The 26,602-nt window shown below is 52.0% G+C and overlaps 1 protein-coding gene across 3 annotated transcripts in view; it reads right to left on the bottom strand.

Annotated features, from left to right (window-relative positions):
* Positions 1–2,575: 2,575 nt before the first annotated feature.
* Positions 2,576–26,602, bottom strand: part of WWC3 (WWC family member 3) — a 118,258-nt gene continuing 94,231 nt past the window's right edge. Inside the window, exons 12-23 of one of the 3 annotated variants that reach the window (XM_029930359.1) lie at positions 22,413–22,533; positions 21,350–21,424; positions 20,456–20,542; positions 19,178–19,370; positions 17,674–17,841; positions 17,216–17,367; positions 15,735–15,900; positions 12,513–12,677; positions 9,930–10,022; positions 7,300–7,527; positions 6,734–6,861; positions 2,576–5,161 (exon numbers count right to left, since the gene is read on the bottom strand). In XM_029930359.1, the coding sequence (XP_029786219.1) occupies positions 5,095–5,161; positions 6,734–6,861; positions 7,300–7,527; positions 9,930–10,022; positions 12,513–12,677; positions 15,735–15,900; positions 17,216–17,367; positions 17,674–17,841; positions 19,178–19,370; positions 20,456–20,542; positions 21,350–21,424; positions 22,413–22,533 (1,643 nt within the window). In that variant the 3' untranslated portion in view covers positions 2,576–5,094. Of the gene's footprint in view, positions 5,162–6,733; positions 6,862–7,299; positions 7,528–9,142; positions 9,221–9,929; positions 10,023–12,512; positions 12,678–15,734; positions 15,901–17,215; positions 17,368–17,673; positions 17,842–19,177; positions 19,371–20,455; positions 20,543–21,349; positions 21,425–22,412; positions 22,534–26,602 lie in introns of those variants that run through there. The other 2 variants (XM_029930357.1, XM_029930358.1) reach the window with 2 other exon arrangements.

The following is a 26,602-nucleotide window of genomic DNA, read 5'->3' as shown; positions in this document are numbered from 1 at the left end:
GAGATCATGACCTGAGCTGAAGTCGGACACTTAACTGACTGAGCCACCCAGGCGCCCCTCCAAGTTACTTTAAAACATGAGAAACACTTTAAAAACAAAAATAACTGGCAGGAAAATGTCCATTTCTAGTAATTACATTATTGGTGGTCGTGTTGGTTCTGTTATTCTGAAACTGTGGTGCGTGTATGATATAGGATAGAGCAACAGACTAATTATGTGATATTTTGTCATCCTTTTATCCTGGGGGAAAAAAAGAAAGGAAATATTGCCTATCTGTTTAAAAGGACTAAAAACAATGAGCAGCCCAGTATAAGTTCCTCTAGTATCAAGAGACCAACCCTCCATGGAGAAGCGAACATTTCCAGGTCACACGGATAGCGAGTGTGCCAGCTAAGACTTCTGGGGACAAAACCAAAAAGGACCCAGGAGCCAACCAGGAAAGGTCCCCCCAACCAAAGACAGGAGAATTTAAGCATCAATAAGGATAACGAGTCGAATGGATTAAAGCACACCAAACATACTTAAATGACGAGTTGATAATAATGATACTAAGAAAATTGTGGGGTTTATTTTCAAAAACGAAGAACAAATCAGTGACCACTATACAATGCTAGGAAAACAATTCATTGTTTTTAAAACTGGTCAAGAAAAAAAAAATTAAGCATCTATCTTGCTTTACCCATACAAACTGTACCACTAGGTTACCGAATAGACAGGATTCTCTTTATAAAAGTATTTCAAAGTTAAGTTTAAAAAAACTGATAGCATTAGAATATCATCTTTTCGCAACTTTAGTGAGTTAATGGATCTAGGTATCGATTACCACGTTTCCAACATGACAAAAAAGACATCGTAAGCCACCTGATGGATAAAAATAGGAATTTCTGCCACTCATTCCCACCCCTGCCCGCCCCCCAAAAAAGGGAAGGAAATTACCTGGAATCTGATCAAACTTGTAGATTCAACAGCAGCTTTTTTCCCCCAAGTTCAGAGGAACACTTAAAAAAATTGTTTTTGAGAGAGCAAGTGTGAGCGGGGCGGGGGCAGAGAGAGAGGAAGGCGGAATCCAAACAAGCTCTATGCTGTGGGCGCAGAGCCCAATGTGGGGCCCAAACTCATGAACCATGAGATCATGACCTGAGCCAAAACCAATAGGCAGACGCTCAACCAACTGAGCCACCCAGAGCCACTCCTGAGGGACACTGCAAAGGCCAGAACATGGGAGGCCCAGAGCACATGCAATCTTACTTCTTCAACAAATTATCAGGGTGTGTTTGGGGGGGGGGTGCGAGTGGAGGGATAGATCCTGGGAAGACAGACACAACCACAAGGAGATACGACCTCACACCTACTAGGATGGCCATGGTCAAAATTACGTAACAAGCATCGGCCAGGATGTGGAGAAATCCAAAGCCATGCACGTCACTGGTGGGAATGTAAAATGGCGCGGCTGCTTGGAAGACAGTCCGGCAGCCCTCCAAAAGGTTAACGACAGGGTTACTGTCTGACCCAACAATTCCACTTTTAGGTGTAGGCCGAAGGGAAAGGCAAACATCCGTCCGCACAAAAACCTGAACACGGATAATGGAAGGAGCATTATTCATACTGGCCAAAGAGTGGACACAACCCAAATGTCCATCGACTGGTGAGCGCGTAAACAAAATGTGGTCTATCCACACAGTGGAATATTCTTCAACAATAAAGAGGAATTAAGTCCTGATGCCTTCTACAACGTGGATGAACCTGGAAAACCCAACGCTGAGTGAAGGAGGCCAGATACGAAGGCCACACACTGCATGATTCCGTTTATAGGAAATGTCCAGAATAGACAAATCCAGTGAGCCAGAAAACAGGTTGGAGAATTGGGAGTGACCAATTAGCGGGTACCAGGTTTCTTGTCAGGGTGGCGAAAAAGTTCTATTATTAATTGCAGTGATACTTGCACAATTGTGAATATCCCAAAAACCGATGAGTTGCATGCTTTAAATGGCGAACTATACGGTATGTGAATTCTATCTCAAGAAAACTGTTACCAAAAAAAAAAAAAACCCATCGACATGAAGAAATCCCATTCAATGTATATTTGGATTCTACTCAGAAAAAAAAAATGAATGATGGGTGCCTGGGTGGCTCCGTTGGTTATGCGTCTGTGCATCTCGGCTCAGGTCTTGATCTCAGGATCGTGAGTTCAAGCCTCAAGTTGGGCTCCATGCTGGGCATGAAGCCTATCTAAAAAATAATGTAAAAAACCAAATGACCTATGAGAACATTGGAAGGTGAACCCTGAGTATTTAATGGCATTAGAAGTTATCAGATGTTAAAATGTGGTAATGACACCGTTTTTCTGTTTTAGCAATACATACTGAAATATTTACAGCTGAGCGGAGGTGGGCAGAAGCGTGGATGAAACAGGTCAGCCATGACTGGCCCACGCTGAGATGGAAGATGGCCACATGTGTGTTCATGTCACTGTTCTATTCTTGTACCTCTGTTTTTAAGTTTTAAAAAATGTACATTTTTATATACTTAAGTCCACGTAATTACTTTTTTTTTTCAAAAAAATCACACATTTCCATTCTGTTCTTAAGGCAGGTTAGTTTAATTTTATAGAAGGAATACTTTCCAACAATACAAATGACACAAGTAGGGAACAGTGACAACAACAGAGATGAATACTAATTATAACTTATTCCCATGACAGAAAGTTATTTCAGCAGTGACAATTCGGTGACCAGGTGATGCGAAGACCAAATTCCCTTTTACTCGTCGCACTGTTCCTAAAGAGCCCTGGCGGCAGGCTTCAGGTTGTCTCTGGGCCAGACCCGCCGGCAAAACACGGCGGCTTTCTCATCCCACAGCACGGTGACGGTGACGGTGACGGTGACGGACAAGTTCAAACAGAAGATGAAAACACCTCTTAAAGCAACAGGCCTTCACTCTGCTGGCGTGTGGGAGACTTTGCGGGGGGGGGGCAGTCTCAACGAGACAGAAGCTGGACACCCAGGTCACGAGAGACCAGCCAGTGACGGTGCCTCCTGTCCTCCGTCCCTGTGCCCTTTCTGGTCCATTGCCCTCCGCCTCCTCCATCTGGCTGGCGTTTCCTTCCAGGCGCACTCTGGTCCCATCAGGTGCGAAGGCGGACCCTCGTAGGGATGCGGGAGAAGTCATGGGAGAGATGACAAAGGCAACTAACCCTCAGACTGACACCGAACAGACTGGATTTAAAAACAAACAAAATCACCAACCCTGGGGCGCGGGCACACTCCCGCCAGAACCCTGCACACACTGGCCAGAAATGTTTCTGTGAAAGCTCTGGTGTGGACGCCTTCCGTATCGGCACGGTGGCTCTTCCCCACGTTGCCACTTAATGGAGGTTGCCAGAAAAGCATTTGCACAGCCAGGAAGCAGTGTGCCCGAGACAGGCGTGCAGTGCTCTCCACACACCCAAGTCCGGCGGCAGGTGGGGCTCCGTTGCAGTTGGAAGTTTCGTCCGCTGGGGACACACAGTGGCCCGACCCTGTCGTCACCTGTCACCTGCTCCGCTGGGCCGTCTGCTACAGGGTGAGGACTGATGTTTTGCACGTCTCGACCTCTGTTGTGGGTTATGTACACAGAGAAATTAGAAAAAAAAAAAAAGCGAGACCAGAGGCGGAAATGCAGAGCAAGAGCTGGGCACTGTGAACACACAGTCTTCAGTCCCAGCACTGCTGACAAACGCCACCGTCTGTGACAGGGCTGTGTCAACGAAATGCTTTTACAAAAATTCATATTTAACAAATGTAAAAAGGCAGGCAGGTTATATGAGGGGGTGGTTACAGCCTATTGGGAAGAGCGAGACACTGATTAAAGGTGGGGGGAGGGAGTGTCTCCCAGGGAGAGGCAGAAAGATCTAGGCAGAGTTCAGTTTCCTCTTTACGCTCCATGTGACCCTCCTCGTTTACTTCTCTGAGGCCTCGTAAAGGAGAGTGCATTTCATATATAATAAATATGTATTAGGCAAAATATTTATGTCATTTGGCATTTTAAAAGAATATTGGTATGTTTTTATTACATGATTTTTTTTTTTTTTGCCTCAAGAACTACTTCTAAATTTCTTAAGAAATATTGGGTAGAGTCCAGTATTGGGAGGGGGACGGGTTTTAATTTAAATCAAATACTCTCCTGTAAGAGGCTCCTGGGGTAACTGTTGTTACCCACGTTGCCTCCTTCCACAAAAAAGCCCTTTCCAAGGCCATCATTTCTATGTCATAACCGCTATGTCCATCCGTGGATTCACTGAGTCTCGAACACGCACGTTCCTGGTTCCCTTCACTACCACCTCGTTGGTCAAGGTGCGGGGGGCAGCCCCGGAAGGCATGGTGGAGGCGACAGGGCAGACAGCCAGCACGGGCAGGCGGGCTTAAGGCAGGATGCCAGGGCTCGGGGGCCACGGCAGGCTTGCGGGGGTGGGCACAGGACGCGGAGAGAGGTGGCTGGATGCGAGGCTCGTGGTGCATAGTGCGCACGGGACACAGCTCCGCGCGCGACCCGGCCCCAAGTCACCTCAGCGTGCGCACGGTGCACAGTGAACACACACAAGAGATGCCTACAAGTGACACGCTGAGCACAAAGCGTTTGCGTTTTGGGTGTCAGACACAAAACCAGCCCCAAAGTTCCGTTCTACTGCATGACAAATACGGAAGCACACAATTTTAGTCTTAAAATACATCTTAACGTCGGTATTTTCCTTCAAGGAAAAAAACAAGTACTATAAATAAATTACAATACAGTGAATTTGCCTGAACTCACTTTGTTTCTGTCTTCCAGCCTTTAAGTCAAATAAAACAGCGTAAAAACTGTACACTCTTAACATGATAGTTGATCTTTTATAAAATAACCTGTCTTCAGAGATGTCAATTTCACAACGAGGGAACGCCGGGCCCTGTTGCCGTCACTATTATAAAATATATCCGTATAGATATAGGTGTGGGTTTTTTTACAAAATGTGTATATTAATAGCTTTGCACAAATATTTTAAAGACAAATGTAGCTAGTCTAAGAACTTCATGAAAATAAAACAGGCAGATAAATACTTCATGTGTACAAAGCGCTGTATCAAACATCGTCAGCAGGCAGAGGAGGTATGTTAATCCTTGGTCTTGTGAAAAATGCTATCTTCTCCCTGGGATTGGAAAGAATGACAGCTTAGAAGCGGATATAAATACAGTGAAAGCTGGTGGGAGGCTCTCGTATCCATGACGGCCTCTCTTACTCATACAAAAAAAATGAATGTAAATTCCTAACAACACATCTGTTCGCATACAGACGCTCTAATGCTGATAGAAGTCATGAGGCCCCGTGAAGACAAGGGTTTGCTCTCAGGCCTAGGACGGTGCCTGGCATATAGCAGGTGCTCTGTAAATATCTGCTTGATTAATAGACAGCTCAACAAATGAAGAAATTCTAAATCATGAGTGAGGGGAGATGGTTATAGTCTTTTTATGGTCTTTTATGATGGCGACATGAAAATTCAGCATATAAAAAAAATTAAGGGTAAACGACACAAATTATTCGGCCATAAAAAGGAATGAAGTACTGACACGAGCCACAATACAACACCCGTGAACTTCAAAGACATTATCCTAAGCAGAAGCAGCCACACACGAAGGTTACACCCCACTGCGTGACTCCACTTAGGTGCAGTGTCCAGGACTGGCAAAGCCCGAGGGACTGAAAGCAGCCCAGGGGGGTGCCAGGGGCTGGGGGCAGGGAGAAGGATGAGTAGTGACTGCTCAGTGGGGACGGGGTTTCCTTTTGGGGTGAAGCAAAGGTTCAGGAACCATACGGGGTGGGGGGGGGTGGCCACACAACACGGTGACCATATGGAATGCTGCGGAAGTGCTCGCTTGAAAACAGTGACTTCCATGCCTTGTGAATTTCACCTCAATCGTTTAAAAAGTCAGACACAGAAGAATATAGACCTAACTGTAATTCTCCTCATATGAAAAGCAAAAACAAAGAAAACTAACGCATGCTATTCAAATCGGGGGCTGCTGATAATGTTTGATTCTTGCCCTGTGGCTTCAATACAAAGTAAAGTGAAAAGGCAAAGGTGATACGTGTGTATGTGTATATGAACCACTGTGTTGGTCACGATAGCAGATATTCAGAAAGAAGGGTATAAAACAGAGTAATTAGGCAAATTCTATCTTATGTGAAACATGACAGCCAGAAAGGATAATGGATTAAGTGGCAACCCAGGATGGTTTCACTAAAAAACAAAAACTCAAATGCAAACCTGAACCCACGTTAGGATCACAAGCAGCAGGAAAAATACCCGGTTCCTAGGCTCAAAGGAATAGTGGAAGAAAACAGCAAGATGCTAAGGGACAGTGGGGCTTCCAGGTTTATCCCGGGCTGCCCGTGGGGTTAACGCGTCTACTTTTCGTGGTATGACGATGAGGGCGTGACAGTACAAAGAAGGCAAGGAAGGGGCGCCTGGGTGGCTCAGTCAGTTAAGCCTCCGACTTCAGCTCAGGTTAGATCTCACATTCGTGGGTTCGAGCCCTGCATCAGGCTCTGTGCTGACAGCTAGCTCAGAGCCTGGAGCCTGCTTCCGGTTCTGTGTCTCCTTCTCTCTCCGCCCCTCCCCCTCTCATGCTCTGTCTCTCTCTGTATTAAAAATAAATAAAACATCAAAAAAAAAAGTTAAAAGAAACAAAGAAGGCAAGGAAGGGGCCGCGGCCGTCTCTACCTGAAGGTCTGCACCTGCACGGGCTCCTTGTGGTTCTGCCCTCGCAGCTGCCAGACCCCCTTGGAGGCCTTCCTCAGCATCTTCTCAGCTGCCTGTTCCTGATGGAAGTCAAGTTTGGTCTGTCGCGTCTGCAAGAGCAGTCCGGCACCAACAAGGCGCTGTTACAAAGCCGCTGCCCAGCGTGGGGTCGCGGAGGGGAGAAAGGCTGGCCGGTCTGCCCTCCCTGCCCCCTGCAACAGGGAATCTTCACAGAGGCTCTGGGGTCCCCGGGGGCAGGGGGGGTCATGCCTTGCAGACCCACGACCCAGAACGTTCCACCACAAAGCGGGGAACGGCAATGCCGGCGGGAGGGTCCAGGGGTCCCTCGGTCCAGTGGCCTCCCCCAACCCGAGGGGGCTGCAAAAGTCGTGCATCGGCGCCACCGGGGACACCGGCTGCCTTGCCCACGGACGGAGGAGCCTAGCTCCTTCCCGCGAGCACCCAGATCGTTTCGAGCACCGCGTCCTCGGCACGGCCCGGCAGGCCCCGGACGCCGGGGGCCCGGCAGAGGCGGCGCCGCTCCTCACCTGCCTCTCGGCCTCCTTCAGCAGGCTCCGGAGCCGCTCGTCGCGCAGCACCCAGTGCGGGAGGTCGGTCTGGCCACGGAGCTGCGCGTCCTCCAGCCGCTGCCGCAGCTCGCGGAGGGCGCAGATCTCCTCGTTCAGCTGCCGCTGCCGCGTTCTCGAGGCCTGGAGATCCAGCTCCAGGTCCAGGGACGTGCGGGCCATGAGCTCGGCCAGGGAGGGCCTGCAGGGCTGCGGGGGGGCGGGGGGGTTGTGAGCACGTATGATGCCCGGGCAGGGGTGTGGGGAGCCCAGGGGATTCTCCCACGTGGACCACGGACGGGTGAGAGGCGCTTCTCCACGCGTGGATGTAAAATAAACCACAGATGTGGGAGGGGTTAATTTAAGGCTCCAGGTCAGTCTCAAGTTCAGGACGCAAATGGTCTGCTTTACTGATGACCTGTGCAACTGCCGAAGTGGAGAAACAGACCCTCCCAGAGGGAGCTGGTGGGTCAGAGGCCACGAAATGTGCATTTTATTTGGTTAAGAAATATCACTTTGACTTGCGTTAAAATTTTTTTAATGTTTATTTTTGAGAGAGAGAGAGAGCAAGGGAGCGCACAAGCAGGGGAGGGGCAGGGAGACAGGGAGACACAGAATCCGAAGCAGGCTCCAGGCTTTGAGCCATCAGCATAGCCCAACATGGGGCTCGAACCCACGAACTGTGAGATCATAACCTGAGCCGAAGTTAGACGCTTAACTGACTGAGCCACCCGGGCACCCCCATTTTGACTTGCACTTAAAAGGCACATCTCGGGGCACCTGAGTGGCTCAGTCGATTAAGTGTCTGACTCTTGACTTCGGCTCAGGTCAGGGTTTCACAGTTCGTGAGTTCAGGCCCCAGTGCAGAGCCTACTTAAGATCCTTTCTCTTTCCTTCTCTCTCTGCCACTCCCCATTCACACACTCTCTCTCAAAATAAATAAATGTTAAGACATAAACATATAAAGTTTATGGCCGGGGCGCCTGGGTGGCTCAGTCGGTTAAGTGTCCAGCTTTGGCTCAGGTCATGATCTCACGGTTCATGGGTTCGAGCTCCGCGTCGGGCTCCGTGCTGACAGCTATCTCAGAGCCTGGAGCCAGCTTCAGATTCTGTGTCTCCCTCTGTCTCTGACTCTCGCATTGTCTCTCTCTGTCTCTCAAAAGTAAATAAAAAGCATTAAAAAAATTTTTTTAAATAAAGTTCATGGCCAATAAAACCTAAATACAGAGAAAACGGATGAAGTAATTACAAGGCTGGCATAAAATACAGCCACTATAAAAAGTTGAAACACTGTACTGCAAAATCTTAAATGATCCACAGTAAAGGATTATGCAGACACACACACGAGCTGTCCAAACCTTTCCTCCCCTGTCAGCCTCAAGTGAGCAAACCTGCCATGTTTTTAAGAAAAGTCCTAGGACGCGAAGCGAATCGCGTGTGTGGAGTGAGAACGGTACTTCGCCCTCGGAAACAAACAGCCTTAGGAGCAGCACACACTGCAGCACATATCAGTCAGCATCGTTCAGGGGCCAAGTAACTGTATGCTCTCTGCACCCACGTGCCACTACTTTGCACACGTACAGCATGCACACATACATACATTAAACACAGGTTCATGGAAAAGCACTGCTGAATTCACAGTAGCGCTCAGTGGCTCTCCACGAGGGAGGACGTGGTGTCCCAAGGGGCGCTGGGCAGCGTCCAGAGACATTCTGGGTTATCACAACTTGGGTGGGGGGGCTACCGGCCCCTAGTGGATCCAGGCCAGGGATGCAGCACAACGGCCACTAGCACGCAGGGCGGCGGCCCCCACGGCGACGACCCAGTCAAAATGTCACCAGTGTGACTGCTGAGAGACCCTCTTGGGGCTGAACTGTGCTGTCCTCACGTCCCCAGGCAGCAGCTGCTCGGAGAAGAGCAACATGGAAACGTGGGATTTAGTATTTCTTTCCAAGAACCTTAGCCTGAAAAAGATAACGGACTACTCGCTTAGACACTAAAAGCGACAAAATGATGCTGACCGTTTACCCACCGGCTCGGTGGGCAAAGGAAAAGAAGGCAGTAGAACAGGCCGATATGGAAGGTTCGGTGCTGGAAAACCCCTATTTTCTCAACCACACGTGTTCCCTCGCAAAAAAGAAAAAAGAGTCTCTCGTTCGGGATGGTTGTTTATTAATTTATCATATTTAAAAATGTAAAGATCATGGATGATCTTAGATCATGATGTTATCTTAGGACATTAAGAAATATTGGTAATAGTATGACATTATATAGGCTTCTAAAAATTGTACGAGGAAACAAATATATTACCTTTTAATTAACATTACCTAAAATAGTATCTTTTAAGTTTTTAAAAAATTTTTTATTGTTTGGTTTTGAGAGAGAGAGAGTGAGCAAGCGGGGGAAGGGCGGTGGGGGGGGGGTGTCGAACACCAAATCGGAAGCAGGCTCCAAGCTCCGAGCCGCCAGCACAGAGCCCGATGTGGGACTTGAACCCACGAGCCGTGAGATCATCACCTGAGCTGAGCCACGCACGTGCCCTCACCTTTTAACATTTGTAGAAATAACTCCCAGGGTAAGTCTAGACTCCATGTTGTTTGTGGGGCACGTACCTGCTTATAGCGAAGCGTTCGCCTTTCCAAGGTGTTCCGGACAAAGGGGGACTTCCGGGGCAGGGTTGAACTGTCGCTGTCACTACGATAAAGCTGTGCCAAAGAGAATGGTGGTCAGAAACACTTTTTCACAAATTCCATGCTCATTCTCTGGGCGTCCTCCGAATGGAGTTATTTCACTCCTCCGCACGGGTACCCGAACACACTGACGGCTGCTGGTGCTCTTACCGAGACTTGCGGTCTCCGTGAGGACAAAGCTGCACAGGGAGTTTTAAGTAAAACTAAAGGCAAACGAAAACACACTGAAAAAGCAAACCAACGCCCTCTCCGCCTTCATGGGACACATCAACGAAACCATGCGAAGTCTCCGGCGGGGGCGAGGGGCAGTCCACAAGATTTCTGTCTGATCGCTACCAACCGGGACGTGATGTTATGTGCGACGCTCGGGAAGCCAGCATGGACGTGGGCGCCCTTCCGTTTGGAGCAGTCATTCCCACTTGCTGTGTTTTTGGCTTCAGCAAGAGCTGGGAAAGGCCGGCTTTCCGAGAGGCTCGCTCCTGGTGGTAGGACAAGCCAGCGGCACTAACACCTGCTCTGCCATGGAAAAGGACTGCTTTTAAGAAGTAAAGGAACTCATGCCTTCCTTACGGGGGCCGAGACATTTGGTGGCGGGTTCTTGCTTTAGGATCAACGTGTATCTGTGCGGAAGCCAAAGTCCCTGCCTTCGTGGCCGTATCTGCCGTGCCGATGCACTCGCAATACTGGGCAAATGCTATGGCACACCAGCGTGTGTGCCCCCCCTCCCTGGCATGACCAACACATACAAGCCAAGAGCCCTCCAAAAGCACCCCCCGTAGATGCACGCCCCTGTGCAGGGCCCAGAACACAACCGGAGGCACAAAGCTTTCCCGCCCTTCTCCGTCGGCCACAGCCTGAGGCAAGGAAGGGACGTGAGAGTGGCGTCTATTTAGCACCTCCAGGCGTCTGGTTGGACCTGATGGGCGAGTGCCCAGGCCTGACCCTGCAAGGCCCAGGGCAGATGCCTTGCTTCTGTGGGGAGACGCCCAGTGGGCCTGGCAAATGGCATGTGGTCCCAACATCCTGCTGTTCGCTCCCCACCTCCCATGGGATACAGGATTAACTTTGCCCCAAGAAAGGTTTGGTCCTTGCCTAGCTCCCAGGAAGTAACCTGTAAAGCCCTGGAACGTCCTGCCCGAGCGTCCCTGTTTACCTGGGGACCTCGGGCCAAACCACACAGGCTCTGCTAACGATGTGACTCATAGTGGGGGCTTCGGGCCCTCAGTCTGACCTCTGGAGGGGCTGGAGACTACGGTCAGCCACGCAGGCAATCAGCTATGCCGACATGGCCGGCCCCCCACAAACCTCTGGTTGGCAATACTCCGTGCGTGCGACCTCTCCCAGCAGTGACGAGGGACACGAGCCATGCACGCAACTGCACAGGAAGAGAACTGGGAGCCTGCACCGGGTCTCCCCTGAACACTGCCCTACGCGCCTCTTCCCTCCACCGACCTTGGTCCCTAGCCTTCCAGTGAAATACACCGCAATCACGAATTTGAATCACAGCTTTGCTGAGTTCTGGGTCCTGGCAAGTTACTGAACCCGAGCATGGGCCCGGGGACGCCAGAGCCACACTCCCAGATCTCCTGCGCAGCCCCGAGCCTGTTTCTCTCATACGACTGAACTTTGCCTTTGCCCATATGGAGTCAGCTCCTCGGCAGTCCCCTTCAACGGAACGTGCTTTCTTTCCACACGCCCGATTCAGAGGTGGGAAGGCTCAAGGTTCACCTCAATCCAAACGGCCACATCAGGCCACTGTGTCGTGACTATTCATCCTTCAAATTCCCTTCTCTTTCCTAATCCATGCTGTCACTGTCGCACCTCCGCTGCCTGCCAACCTCTAACATGCTGTCCTATCTTCAGGACTATAGCAGACTAGGTCTCTCTCTCTACTGATCTCGGGGTTCTCCACATCAGAATCACGTGGGGCTCTCCCAAGCCTGATACCCAGGCCTCACGGTGACCAACGATGAATCTTGGGAACCCGGGCACTAGCATTTTGTGAAGCCCCCCCCACTTCCGAACCCACCCCCACTGCCAACATGACTTGATTGCACGGGGCAGTCAAATCCTCAGTGTCTGGAGTCTTCAAGGCCGCCGTCCCCCCCACCCCGGGACCCCACTACACTTCAAGACTTCCGACCGCTCAGCGGCCCGACTTCCCAATCAACCCAGTTCAGGACAATCCGTGTTCCAGCTCCCTTAGGAACCCCCAATTCCTTAGGCCGATGGAGACCTGACTGGCCCTGCTTCCTGGGTTCCACGAGTTGGTGGGCGTACGGACTGAAAATCTGGGGAGAAAAGTGTTAGAATCTCGAGTAAATGCCGAGTCAGGTATGCGTGGGGGAGGGGAAACGAAGCCACAAGACTGACTTTACATCCTTACGTCACTGGTATTTGTGGGAACACACGGGCCTTTTAGTTTAAGCAGCAAAAATCACACAGCAAAGGGCGGGGGGAGAAAACAAAACGTTCCAGACAGGTGGCAAAGGAATTTCAACTTACTCTGCAGACATACTGGCTTCGCGCTCCCGGGGAGAAGGTCTGTGACCGGACGATTGTGCTGCTCCGAACAAAAGGCGACCCACGGGCCCTGCGACCGGGCCTCTCCTTCGGAAGGCTCACGACTTCTTCGGGGAAGACATCTTCTGTGTTGGTTTCTTTATCAACCTAGATAATAGCTCACTATTACCATGACATTTCCTAGAACATGAGCAATAAGCTTCACATGAACCATCCTGGCCTTCTGCACTGGGGAGTTCAACCTGGCATTTCACACTTCTGTCCAAAACCATTCACGCTATTCCGCCCCCTAACACAAACATCTCCGCCTCCTCCGAGAACCCCTGCCTTCCGATGGTTCATGCAACAAAAAATCTTGTCATCCCGGACTCTGTTCTCTTTCATACACACCATATCTGGTCCGAGATCAACCTTCCATTTGGGTCACCATCATCTGGCACCTGATCAGTACAGTGGGTTTCCCACTGGTCTCCCCTATTCCAGATCTGCCTCCCCTCCCCCATTGCCTCCCATCACAGTAACCAGGGAGATCCTGGTAAGGCTGAAGTCAGATCCAGCAATTCCACTCCTAGGCACACGTTCAAGAGAACTGAAAACAGGTGTTCAAATCACCACTGGCACACGAACATTCAAAGCTATGTTATTCAAATAGCCAAAGGTGAAAAGAGCCCAAAGGTCCACGCACAGAGGGACAGACGAACAAAGTGTGGCATGCCAGTGCAAGGGAATGGTGCTCGCCACGAGACGGAGGGAAGTTCCCAGCACGGCCACGTTCCTGGGCAAGAAGCAGACTGCTGGTTGCCATAGGTCCGAGGCTTTACTTTGGGGTGACGGAAACGGTTTGGAACTAGGCAGAGTGGAGGTGCGCACACCGTCAGCATGCTAAATGCCCCTGAACAGTTCGCTTTGAAAGAGTTCATTTTCTGTCAATTATGTGTCACAAAATTATTTTACTCCATTTATTTGTTATTTTGAGAGAAAGAGAGCATGCGTTGGGGAGGGGCAGAGGGAGGGAGGGAGAGAGAATCATGGGGCTCGAACTCACGAACCACGAGATCATGACCTGAGCCAAAATCAAGAGTTGGAAACTTAACCGACTGAGCCACGCAGATGCCCCTCAAAATTATTTTAGACAGAGAAAAAGCAACAAGAAACCCTAAGTCAGATCAGGTCAACCCTGGGCCCCAAACCACCCATCACTTTCCCAATCATCTCAGAGAAAAGGGAGGGTCCTGAGTGGGCCCCGCATAATCTGGTCCTTCTCCTTTTCTGTGTCCTCGGCTCTGACAACCCTGCCCCATGCTGGCCTCACTGCTGTTCTCTCAGACTGCACGTGCAGCTCCCTGTACCTGAATGCTATTCCCCGGCCCCACACACGGCTCCGGAGGCTCCTTTCTCAAGGCCTCCACTCAAAAACCCCCTTGTCAATGATGCTTCCGTGACCTGGCATTCTTCTTCGTTGTAAAAAACACATACAATCCACCATCTTAACCATTTTCCAGCATACACATCGGTAGTGTTAAATATAGTCACACTGCTGTGAAACAGAGCTCTGGAACTTTTTTGTCATCCCAGACCGACACTGTCCCCATTAAACAACTCCCCATCCTCCCGCCCCCTAGCCCCCTAGCCCCCCGCCACCACCTCTGTACTTCCTGTCCGTAGAAATCCGACTACTGTAGGGACCGCTCGTACGTGCGCTCGGCTGATTTCACTTAGCGCGCCTTTAGGGTTTGCCTGTGCTGCAGCACGAGAAAGGGTTTCCTTCCCTTCTAAGGCCGAGTAACATCCCACGGTGTGGTACACCGCATCGTCCTCATCCACCCACCTGAGAGCGGGCACCCGGGTTGCTTCTACGTTGAGGCCACCACAAATAATGCTGCTATGAACCCGGCTGAGCAAGTGTCTCCTGGAGACCCTAGTGTCACTTGTCTTGCATATGCATCCGGAAACGGGGCTGCTAGGTCACGTGGCAACTGTCTTAAGGTTCTGAGCTGCCCCGTTTCACAGTCCCGACCGCTCTGAGATATAAGCGCAAATCCGTACTCGCGGCCCCTCTGCCTCTCTCAAGCATCAAGCACCCGTGTGTTGTCCGGAGTTACCCTGTCACCCGCCTCCCACTTGAGGGCAGGATTTCCCACGTATTTCCTTCACGTCCGCATGTGCAAGGCCTCGCACCTCCCGGTGTACACATGCCAACGCGGTGGGGGACTGGCCATGAGGGGACTCGGGTGCAGGGCAGGGGGCGCTCGTTACACTGTTCTAGCAAGTCGTCTGGAGACGGGGAGCATTTCAAAATGAAAATCAGAGACTGGGGATGACGATGACACACCAAACTAGCTCCCCACGACACCTCCCCCTTTGAGCCACTGCTTCCGAAGGTCTTGAAAAGCTGATCAATGGCAAATTAGCCCAAAACAACCCTGTTGGGGCCGCAGGGGCCGCACCTGGGGAAACCAGGGCAGCCGGGTTCTACCTTGCTCAGTACTTGTACTCTGGGGGGAGAGTAGCGGCCACTCTGAGAAAACATTCTGGGGACTTGAACGGTTTGGGAACAAAGTCTTGACAGAGCACTGACTTGACTCCCCACCTCACCGGCTTCCTCAGACACGTGTCACCGCAAACGAGCCAGATTTCTCCACGGAAGATACGGTCATGAGCACAGCTAAGATCGTGTGAACAGAGGGGCAGAGGGACACCCCACAGTTCGTAACGTCAGAAATGGAGGAAAGAGACTCTGAGTGTCCAAAACCCTGGGGACTCACAAAACATCCTGAGCCGCGCGGGGCCCCGGAGATGGGGACGGTCATCGCCCCACAGCTCGGAGCCTTACAAACCTACCCTGTTTCGCCGAAGCTGTCCTTCCTTTTTCCCGGAGAGCTGACAGTACCCGCTGTGCCCGTGTGACGCTGTTTCCAGATGTAGGCCCTTCATTTCTCTCCCTCGGCGCCCAGGGAGATACCGCCTTGGCCGTGGCCCCTCCATCCAGCAGCACTACCCACGTTACACCACACCGTCCCCACGGCCCTGTCCGCAGGTAAGCCACACCGCCCTACTCTCTCGTATGAGCCCGTCGGCCTCTGTGTCTTCTCAACCACCCCCCACCGACTCCCTCGGGTTTCCCGTGGCCTTTGGGGGCGCTACCCGGTGGGGTGCGGCAGGACCTCAGGGGGCTGCATGAACCCCTCGACCTTTTCCACTAACCTTAAGAGGCGGAGGCTGAAACTTCTCGGGGCTGTAGGGGTCTGCCTGGCCGGCGAACGTGCGTCCGTGGATGGGGTCGGCGCCGACGCCACAGGGCTCGGGGTGTGGGGGGCTGGTCTGGGCGCAGCTGCTGCAGCCGCTGTCCACCGAGTCGGCCTGCCAGCTCCTGGGGGCGGATTGCAAAGGCCCAGATGGTGCGTCAGCGCGGTTCCTCACCCCCCTCCTCCATTTCCTTTGCCCCAACGTGGCCTTCGCCGTCCATCCCCCTTCCGCTCATCAGGATTTTTAACGGAACCTTGCCAGCATGGAGTGCAGCAGATGCTCCCAGCACGCCAGGATCTCGTTCTTGTCTTTCATTTTGTGGATCCTCGCCCCCCCGCCCCAGCCCAGCTTCCATCCATGCAGAAAACGTTCTGCGTGGCCTCCACCGAATTCGGTAAAAGCCCTTGTTGGAGGTGTGGCATCAGAAAAATAAAATGTTTTGTTTCTTACAAAACCAGAGAGACACGATGCGGACCAAGGGGCTGAGCCCCCTGCTGCATGGCCCCCAGCAAGACCCACACGCTTCCTGGAGAAGTAACGGGCTTCTCTGTTTTAGAGACGACATGACAAGGCCTTTCAGTGAGGTCTGTCTGTCTTTATCACCCAACGGCGGCTGCTGAAGACGCCAGAATGCTGAACCCTCTCTCTCAGCCCCTCCCACTTCCGTGGGTCCCGGCATACAACACTCCCCCCTCTGCTGGGCACCTTCACTCCCTAAAATCAATTCCAAAAATCAGTTCTGGGAGAGCTATCAGGAAGAAGCAGGAAGCGTTGGAAGTAGGACGCTCTTCAGGGAAAAATGGGGAAGTGAAGCAATACAAAAGTGCGTCCAGAAAGGACCAGACAAATCCATTCGCTCGAGGAGCGTGTCCATCGGAATTACGCCTGTAACTGCAGAGTGGCCTCTACTGAGTCAAGGGTTCGCCAACAGGCGGCTTCACATACAATGCAAAGGGGCCATCGTGACTCCCCGGGGGTGCAGTGGCCAGATTGGGCCAATCCATGGGGACAGCACGGAGATGAGCAGACAGCGTGACTGCTGTAACAAGAGAGGGGTTTCTTTCTGATGTGATCAAAGTGCCCAGACATCAACTGTGGCAAAGGTGGAGCAAATCTGTGACTCTACCAAAGACTGCCAACTCGTCCACCGGAAACGGGTGAACTGCATGCTAGGGAGATGACAGGCCAAAAAAGCTGCTGAGAAACAACTTAAAGGAGCCTACACACCAGGGGGGCAAGCCTGCGTGGGGAGCTGGGAACGGAGGTCAAGGTGCCGCCTCCTCCGGTGCAGCATGAAGGTCCCTGTGAGCATCCCAGCCCCCAGGTGGCACCGAGTATGTCCAGCACACTCCAGAGGGGTGCGGGCGAGGAACGCCACTCACCCCGGGGCGCTCCGCCTGGCGCCGGGCTCCGTGCGCCCGGCAGGGGCCTCGCCCTACCTCTCGGACACCACCTCGGCCAGCTCCTCCTTCCGCTCCATCTCCAGGATCTCGTCCTCCGTGTACTCCAGCTTCACGCGCTCCTCGGCCAGCTCTCGCTCCACGGCCTGCAGCTGGGCAGTGGTTCTGGCCAGCAGTGCCGTCACTGCGTCCTATGAGGGGGACAGGGCGCGCCCCTGAGCCACGGTGGCCTGAGTGGCTCCAAGGGCCCGATTTTACAACCACCAATGCGTCGAGCATGGTCATGGGCTCGTCCACATCGAACCCACCATCATGCGTGGCCATAGGTATCAAAACCTATTTCCGTGCCTTCCCTCGAAACCGCCTCTTTGGCGTCACTACGTGCCGACACTGAGTGTGCACAGCTCGTGAGGGATGAGCCCTCCCCCACCCACCCCCCCCGTGATGGCGGGTGTGGGCGGCAGGAGAGCAGTGGCACAATGGGTGGGCACACGTACCGTCTTCCCGGTGGCAGCGGCCAGAGCAGGGTCCCGGGCGGCGCCCCCCAGCCGCTCGCTCTCCCTGGACCTGGGTGGCCCACAGCTGCCAAACACCTGCACCGCGTACCAGCGCAGCTGCATTTCGCTGGACCCGTCGTAGTCGGCCAAGTTGATCTGAGCGATGCCCTGCACCAGACCCCGCAGTGAATGAGCTCGCCTTAACAAGCAACGGGAACCTTATATAACGTCAAGGTCGCCCTTCAGTCTTAACCGGGGAGACGGAACGTTTCCCTTGCTAGTCAAAGGACTGCGGGAGAATGGAAGTGGTTGCAGAGGATCTGATAGAGGGAGGATCCTCAACGGCCGGTTCAGGCACAGAAAGTGCCAGAAGGGAGACAGGGGCAGAGAAGGACAACCTGGAGTAGTGGGCGGGGCTCCGAGCCTGCCAACTGATGAGCTGCTGACTGGCTCAGGGATTTCTGAAACAGGAGACGGCTGGCTGACCGCCACCACCTAATTCTACTGCTGAGCAGTGAGACCAAGGGGAACGATTCCAACCTGGGACAGAAGCCACCCAGGCTGCCGAGTCACGGCCTGGGCAGCGCGTGGCTGGGGGAACCGCACACAAGCTGCCGGCACTTAGTTCCCGGGACACCAGATAAAAGATAGAAGAGCCAGCAAATGTGACCTTCAAGTAAACAATGCGGTCTTTTAAAGCATAAGCATATCCCAAATGTTGCACGGGACATACTTATACTCAAAAGGAATCCATAGTGTATTTGAAATTCACATGTAATGAACCATCCTATGTTTTTTTTTAAGTGCTTTATTTTTTTTAAGTTTATTTCTTTATTTTGAGAGTAAGAGACGTGTGTGCATTCGCTGGCACATGCGTACATGAGCGGAGGAGGGACAGACAGAGGGAGAGGGAGAGGGAGAGGGAAAGAAATCCTAAGCCGACTCCGAGCTGTCAGCGCAGGGCCCAACACAAAGCTCAGTCTCACGAACCGTGAGATCATGACCTGAGCCGAAATCAAGAGTCGGAGGCTCCACCGACTGAGCCCCCCAGGCAACCCCATCCTCTATTTTTATTTGCCCAATTTCTCAACCCTACTCAGCTCCCTCAACTGAAAATGGGGGTAATATAGCAGTTTTGCAAGCCTCAGTTGAGATAATATACTTAAAGCACAACACACTCTGGCGGGACAAATGGTTTTCTCACCCCTGCATGTGCTCCCGGCTCCAGGGATCACATAACATGATGACAACTTCTAAGCAACCCACCCCAGGAAAGAGGAAGGAGGAGCGAGATGGAAGGAATGAGGGGACAGAGAGCCAGAGACAAAGGAGAGAGACAGGCAGAAAGACAAAGAGAAGAACAAAAAAGAAAAGAAAAGACAAAGAAAGAAAGGCAGAAAGACAAGAAGAGAAGGGGTGGGAGAGGAACACCAGGGAAGGAAGGAGGGAGGCGGGGAGGCGAGCGGAAAGGAAATGGGGGAGTCGGCGGCGGTGGGGGGCATACCAGCAGTTCCTCTTGCAGCTGCTGATTCACTGAACACACATATAATTGAAGTGACTTCAATGTCAACATGCTTGAATGCACAGGGATCCTGAAAATTTCATTGAATACCAGGGGGGCCTGGAACCCCAGAGCCTTTGAGCAGTACGTGTTTGGGGTGCCGGAGTCGATGGGGGGCAAATAGACTCGGATGTGTCTGGAACCAGAAAGAGGGAGGAAAAAACAGAGAGGCGACACTTGGTGACAGGTCTGTACAATTAAATCCGCGAGCCACACACGTGTATACACATGTAGGTCTCCTTGTTCGGATGCCCATGGGCCGAATTTTAAAGCCTTTCGGTCCTTTTCTCAAATGAGAGTAAGCCCAAAGAATTTCCATACCCATAGAGATGGGGGGGTACACGCATAAAGAGAAAGGCTTTAAAAGTCAGTCGTTGCAACGTTATAAAGAGTCAAACGGAAGTTGACTGCCTTCACCAGCTTTTTGGGAAGACACCTACACTGATCTCTCTGTGGCCCCCTTGCCTCCCTCTTCAAGCTCTGCCAGCCTTGCCTCTCAGACCATTCGCCACCAGCCTGGGTTCCTGCCCCGTCCACCCTGAGCGCGGAGCCTGGCACGCATGAGGAGCTCAAACACTGGCAAATGTTGCAAAGAGTACCATGAGGGTGAGCCCTCGGCCACTTACAACCAGTTGCTCATAACGCCTTTCAATGACGAGTTTATACGGAAGACTCCCGGAAGGGGAGGGCGGCCTTGGCCTTGAACGGACCATTGCACAGGCGCGTGCCTGCCCGGTAAGTGGGACGCGCCAGGCAGCCATTGCCGGATGCGGGGCTCACCGAAGGCGGCAACAACACCCTTTCCTTCTCCTTCGCTCAGACAAGGGCCCCCCGGTCCCAGAGAGAAGGCTATCCGTTCGCCTCTCGGGGTCCAAGAGCCAAGCGCCACGACGTCAGCTCGCGGGCCAGGGTGGGCATTTGAAACTCAGACACTGCTGTCGGCCACTTTCCCAGCATCTCGGCAGAACACAACCAGCCTGGCTCCATTACCCTCGCCTCCCGCAGGTGGTAACCCCTGCTTCTAAACCTTACAGTCCTTTATGCTTCAGACATTCCCTGGTGTCTTATTATGAATCAACTGTGGAGCTCAGGTTCCAAAACCGCCTCTTCCCTCTGCACGCTGCCGAGCAGAACTGGTTGGCGTGCGGGGCCCAGGAGCCGGCGTTTCTGCGGGGCGTTTCTGCGGGGCCCAGAAGAAACGCTGCCGGCAGGGTTGCTTACACTTTGCAGTCTTCCTTCTTGACCAGCCCCGCCAGATTCTTTAGTTGGAACACGTTCACAAGAAGACATTCACTGGCAGCGTCAAGCCTAGAAAACAAAACGTAAGTTCATTGACTGCACGTCCGCCTCGGGGGAAACTGCCTTCAGACTGACCTCCAGCAGCAGCCCTGACTGAGGGCGGCTTTGCACCCTAACCCCCCGGGATGCGTGTGAAGTCTGGAGACGTCTGTCATGACTGGGTGCAAGGGGGGATGTTATGTGTCCCTGGCGCCTCTTGAGTGGGGACCGGGGGCTGCTCCACACCTGACGGCGCCCAGGTTAGCGCCCACAGCCAGAATGACCCGGTCCCTGACGATAAGGGTGTCACCACTGAGAAATACCTGACCAAGTGACAGCAGTGAGCCAGAGGAGCTTGTGGGCATGCACGCGTCCCGTCTTGCTAGTCTGGACACCACCGGTTACCGTTGTCACTGAAACTGTGACTGGAACCCTGCAGGCCACCTGGCTTCTTGCTCTGGGCCCCAGGCCCCGGGCCTCCCCATCTGCGCTGCCGAGAACCGGGGCAACTCCAGGTGGGACGTGTGCTAACTCCCCGGGCTTTCAGTGTCCCCTGTTTATGGCCCCTGGGCCCCCAGCTCCACAAGGTGACATCCCGGCCGCGACCCCCCAAGGATGGAGGACAGTACCAGAGCTGCTCGTCCCCACTGCTCCTTCCCGCCACCTCCGTCCCCTCAGCCAAGATGCTGAAGCGGGCTGGGGGTGACCAGGCCCCGAGCAACACCAGGACTGCGGGGGTCCTGCCACAGCGCCCGGCCTGGCAGCATGAGTCACCCGATGGTCCCCGATCTACTGATCGTCTCTAGGAGCGACGGCGCAGGAGTGTCCTGTACTCACAAGAACCCAACGTGGATCTGGGGCCCGTCGTTACCACAAGTGTCTCCATGTGCAGACTCTTCGGTCTCCTCACTCCTGAACAAACCGGAAGTCACAGGGTTATTGCACAGGGAGCTGATGAGCGCAGGTCTGGCGGAAGCTCCCTCGTGGCAGGGGCGCTGCTCACCGAGGGGAGCTTTCTTCAGTTGTGACACAGATTCGTTAAGTGACTACAGTGTCATGGGCCCCAGGGACGTGCCATGCCCTATCTCACTGGGTACCTGCCCACACAGGGTTTTTGGTTTTGAGAAAGTAACTTGGGATGCCTTTCAAAAGCACGTGTGGAATTCAGGGCAAAGCTCACAACTACCTTTTAGAAGGCTTGTGAGAAGGGAAATGTCTGGCACGCACCTGAAAGGAAACAATGACATCAAACATAGCAAATTGAAATAAAGTCCAGACGCCCCAGAGGTGTTCTGTCACTTTCCTTCAGCTTAGGAAGGAAGGGAAGGAGAGAGAGTCACTTCTGATGAGTGCCTTTCTAGCCTGGCCCTCCCGTTCCAGCTCTCATGGGCTTAAGCCTGAAGCTGGCCAGGGCCAGACGGGAGTGGGCCGTCCTCGAACCTCGTTCGGAGGGCCAACCTCCAGATGCCACACAGAAGCCAGGGGAGTTTTCTCTGTGGGTTGCTAAGGCCCAACCTACCAAAGTTGAGAGAAGATTCTAGGCCTGGAGATACACGCAAAGGTCCAACACGTGCAAGTCCCAGTATGCATATGTGCTGTGCTTAACAGTAACACTGTGGACAGGGTGCCTGGGGGGCTCAGTCGTGGGGCGTCCGACTTCTGCTCAGGTCATGATCTCTTGGCTCATGGGTTCAAGCCCCGCGTTGGGCTCTGTGCTAACGGCTCAGAGCCTGGATCCTGCTTCAGATTTTGTGTCTCCCTCTCTCCCTGCCCCTCCCCTGCTTGCACTCTGTCTCTGCCTCTGTCTCTCTCTCTCAAAAATAAATACACATTAAAAAAACTGAAAACAAAACCAGTAACACTGTAGAAAGGCTGCAGAGGAAGAAGATCAGCTTCTAACCTTTTAGTTGGAGGCTCAAACACTCCGCTATCGCTCGCTAGGGAATAATCCGACAGGCATGCAGACACGCGGCGCGCTCTCCTCTCCAATCTCTTGGCACTGTCCTCTCGAAGAGTCACTGCTACAAACAAGAGACACAGCGAGGGTCAGGAGGTGACAGCACAGGAGGCCGGGAACCGTGAGGCCACGAAACGAGCACTCTAAGGCAGCGCACCTATGGAGGTGCTGCGTGTCCAGAGACACGCACCACCATATACACAGACACGTTATACACACGCACGTGCTTAAATGTGCTGCGCTCCGTTGTTGTTTTTTTAATATTGAAAATATGTAGCAACAGACTTCTGGCTACTTCTTTAAAAGCTCTTTAAACAGTCACAGATGTCTTTTCACCTCCTTAATGAGCACACAGAACAGAAGATGACGGTGGGGGGGGGGGCGCCCCTTCGTATCATATTTCGAGAACATCATTCCTGAAAGACCTGGCAAGAGACATTACCCCGGATGTGGTAACCGCAACTGTCCCCCTAAACGTATCCGAGCAGGGGACAGGGGCACTCTTCATCTCCTTTATGAGGCTTGGTTATTTCCCGCATTTTATACACAACCCATATACTCTATATTTTATTGTCAGAAAAAACTTTTTTTAAATTATCCAAACAAACTCTAACTAAACATGGTGACTTTCAAGCCAGCAGACACGGCTGAGCCCAGACGCAGCCTTGGAAACGGCTCCTGTCTCCGCAGTGTCCTCCTCGGTACCCTGGGGCCCAACCTGCTTCCCAAATTGCTTTCCTGGGGTTAGAAGCCACCGCAACAAGGCAGGTTCTTTTCGACTCGTGTGTGTGTTAATCAAGAGCCAAGATGGCCATGGACACTCTTCCTTTCGGCATTTCATCAACCATCTGCCCCTTCCCTCGCAGTGTCACCGCTTCCCGGGGAGGCGGACCCAGCTAGAGCACAGGTGTAGACGCGGAGCCCCGGATGGAGCCTCACCACGCCTCGTGATGCCTCCCCGCACATCCCTCCTGCCCTGTGTGTGCCTCTCTTTGGCCACCTGAGCTCCGAGCGGGACCGACCAGGCACCTGCGCATCCCTGTGCAGAGGAAAACATCCAGTCCACCGACCACCACCTCTCCTTTCAACCAAACTACTCAAGCACCAAATCCAAACGCGTTAAACAGCCTACAACCAGACACACAGGGCCACGGTCTTCCGTCCCACGACCTCGACTACAGACAAAAGCTGTCCTTGCAAAGGTCTGCAATGCCAGGCCGGGGCAATGACGGGCTCCTCCCGGTCAGGGACCGAGGCCGGCTCCATTCTGAGGGGGCCGGAGGCACTGACTCTCAAAGCCCAGCCCTTCTGGTCGCTCACCCCCTCCGCCGCACGGGGGTCCCCAAAGCCACGAGGTCGGAGCTGCAGGTGAAACCCGTTTGGTGCACTGAGCCCCAAAACTGGGCCCTGGGTCCGTCCCCGGCCCCGACCCCCAGCACGGCTCCTGGACACGGCTTTGCATCCCTTCTAGGAAATAACAAACACCAGGCAGTGGCCCTGGGCACTTCCAGTTAACCCGACGGTACAACAAAATCTTTCTCTCCTTGCAACAGTAGACAGGCAGACAGACACTGAGATCTGAGGACAGCCACACTGCTTGACGAAAAGAAAATATAATGAAAATCACATTTGGGGCAAAGCTGGCACACTAAGACAATGAAAGCCACTAACGTCCAGGAAAAAAATACAGAGGAATAAATACGTAAAGCATTTAAAAAGTTCTTAGACAACTTTAGTAGCCATGATAAACAATAATGCTGAAATAATAATAATAACAACAGTTAACAGTTGAGCTACATTAAAGTACAACTATATGATACGCCCTTCGTGGCCACGCCCCTGCCATCCGAAACACATTGATTCATTGCACAAAGATGTGCCCTACTGCCTGACCGACAAGGTGAAGAATTCCAAGGTCACTTACAGTGAGCGTTTCTGTCGAGCCGCATGAGAAAAGAGATAAAAAAAAAAGCACAAAGTGAAAAAACTGCAGAATTTAAGCCAACAATTTTCAACAGAGTATGAATATTCATAATAAAAACACCAGTAAACAGGTGAACAAAATCAAGGTTTTCCCAGATTTAGATTAGCAAATACTGATGGGAGATGAAAATAGGAAAAGATTTCAAAATCATGATATATTTGGCTTTTTAAAAAGATTTTGTTTTTAAGTAATCTCTACACCTAAGGTAGGGTTCGAACTCATGACCCCAAGATCAAGAGTCACATGTTCTACTGACTGAGCCAGCAGGAGCCCCAACACGTTGGTCTTTTAAGGTCCAAGGAAGACAGGGGCACCTGGTGGTTCAGTTGGTTGAACGTCAGACTCTTGATTTCAGATCAGGTGATGATCGCAGAGTCGTTGGGTCGAGCCTGGCATTGGGCTCTGTGCAGAACGTGGAGCCTGCTTGGGATTCTCTCTTCTCTCTCCCCCTTTCCCCCACTTGTGATCTGAGATTTAAAAAAAAAGATTTTTAAACCCAAGGAAGATAAAAGTGTAGTAAAAATATTTAAAATGTTACAGATTACGCTCTATCTTCCCATTCCCCAGACTCATGCTTTGCCTCCTTAGGCAAAACACATTTAAACACATTTCTTCCATTTAAAACACAATGGAAGAAATTATTCCTAGGGCCGTACTCTGTAAGTTTGAGCAATTTAGAATTTTATCTTACTAAGATTTTATCTTTCTAAAATCTGCTAGAGGTCAAACACAGACTGTTTTGTTCCTAGGGAGATGAGAAAGTCAGAGAGCACCACGTGTGGCAGGCATCATAAATGAGAGCTGGGGGGAAAGAAGGAAGTACAAAGATCCTTGCCAACTGTATGAAGCTACGGGGACTCTGGGCTCAAACGTCCACACACATCAAGAGAGGCAAGAGGTCGCCCTGTGACCATGCCTGAAGCTTGTTACCCAACGCACCCAGCCTTCTGGGAGCACCTACCAGGACCAATTCAGTCACTGAGCTAATTATCTCGAGTTTATAAAGACCATAGTCAACTGACAGTGTCATGCAAGAATCTACCACGAGGTGGCAGTATCTGAACGTGGTGTAAAGCAAACACCTCCTAGTCTAAGGAGTCTGAACCATTTTAATGTCAGCCAGAGTGGGAAGGAAAAAATAAAGAAATCACGATCAGAAAGTAAGTCAGCTCTCCTCCATCTCATCCCATCTTTTCCCTGGCCCAAGAGGGCCCTCGGGCCTCATGTGGACTTTCTGCCTAACGAGACTGATAGTTCTGTATCTCAACCTTTAAAGACAGGCTAGAATGGGAGGCAAGGTACTGAGAGCGGTAAGCTTAACAACAGATGTGCAGTCCGGTCCTGATTTTGTGTTTTCTTTTTTGAATCAAAGGAGTAAACATGGAGCACTGAACCTATGACTGTAGAGAACAAAGTGAATGAAAGTCACCTGCATATGTGAATTACCGAAACAATATACCCGGAGGCACGAAAGGTTTGCCTGCAACGGACAAGGCACCAAAATAAACAGATGCCAAAATGCCACAGGGCTGCCTGAGGACCTCCCAGCTGTCTGGTTAAGCACGTAGGTTCGAACAGAGACTATTACTGTATCACACAGATAACAGCCCGTGTAGTTCTGGCTATAAAACTCAGTAACATGGGGCGCCTGGGGGGCTCAGTCAGTTGAGCATCCGACTTCGGCTCGAGTCATGATCTCACGGTTCGTGGCTTTGAGCCCCACATTGGGCTCTGTGCTGACCGCTAGCTTGGAGCCTGCTTCAGATCCTGTGTCTCTTTCTCTCTCTGCCCCTCCCCTGTTTATGCTCTGTCTCTGTCTCTCAAAAATAAATAAATGTAAAAATTTTTTTAAGTCAGGGTAACAGAATAATGGTGACTAGAAGAGCCCATCAAGACTACCTCATTCAAGGGCAGGGAAGCCAAGACTCAGCGAAGTCCAGGGATGCACTCAAGGTAACACAGCTAACTAGCCAACAGGGCAGGGAACAGAATCTAGACCTTTAAGCTGTGAGTCGGAAGCCGTTTCTACCAAATCTCCCTGGTTTGGGACTCACACTGTATTTCTGCGCCCAGCTGCCGGGCTCCTCAATGGTACATGACCGGGGTTTCTCAGCATCGACACTACTGACATCTCAACTGGATCATTCTC

Source organism: Suricata suricatta, chromosome X (genome assembly GCF_006229205.1).
Source record: "Suricata suricatta isolate VVHF042 chromosome X, meerkat_22Aug2017_6uvM2_HiC, whole genome shotgun sequence".
Taxonomy (NCBI): Eukaryota; Metazoa; Chordata; class Mammalia; order Carnivora; family Herpestidae; genus Suricata; species Suricata suricatta.
This window is presented reverse-complemented; position numbering and strand designations above follow the sequence as displayed.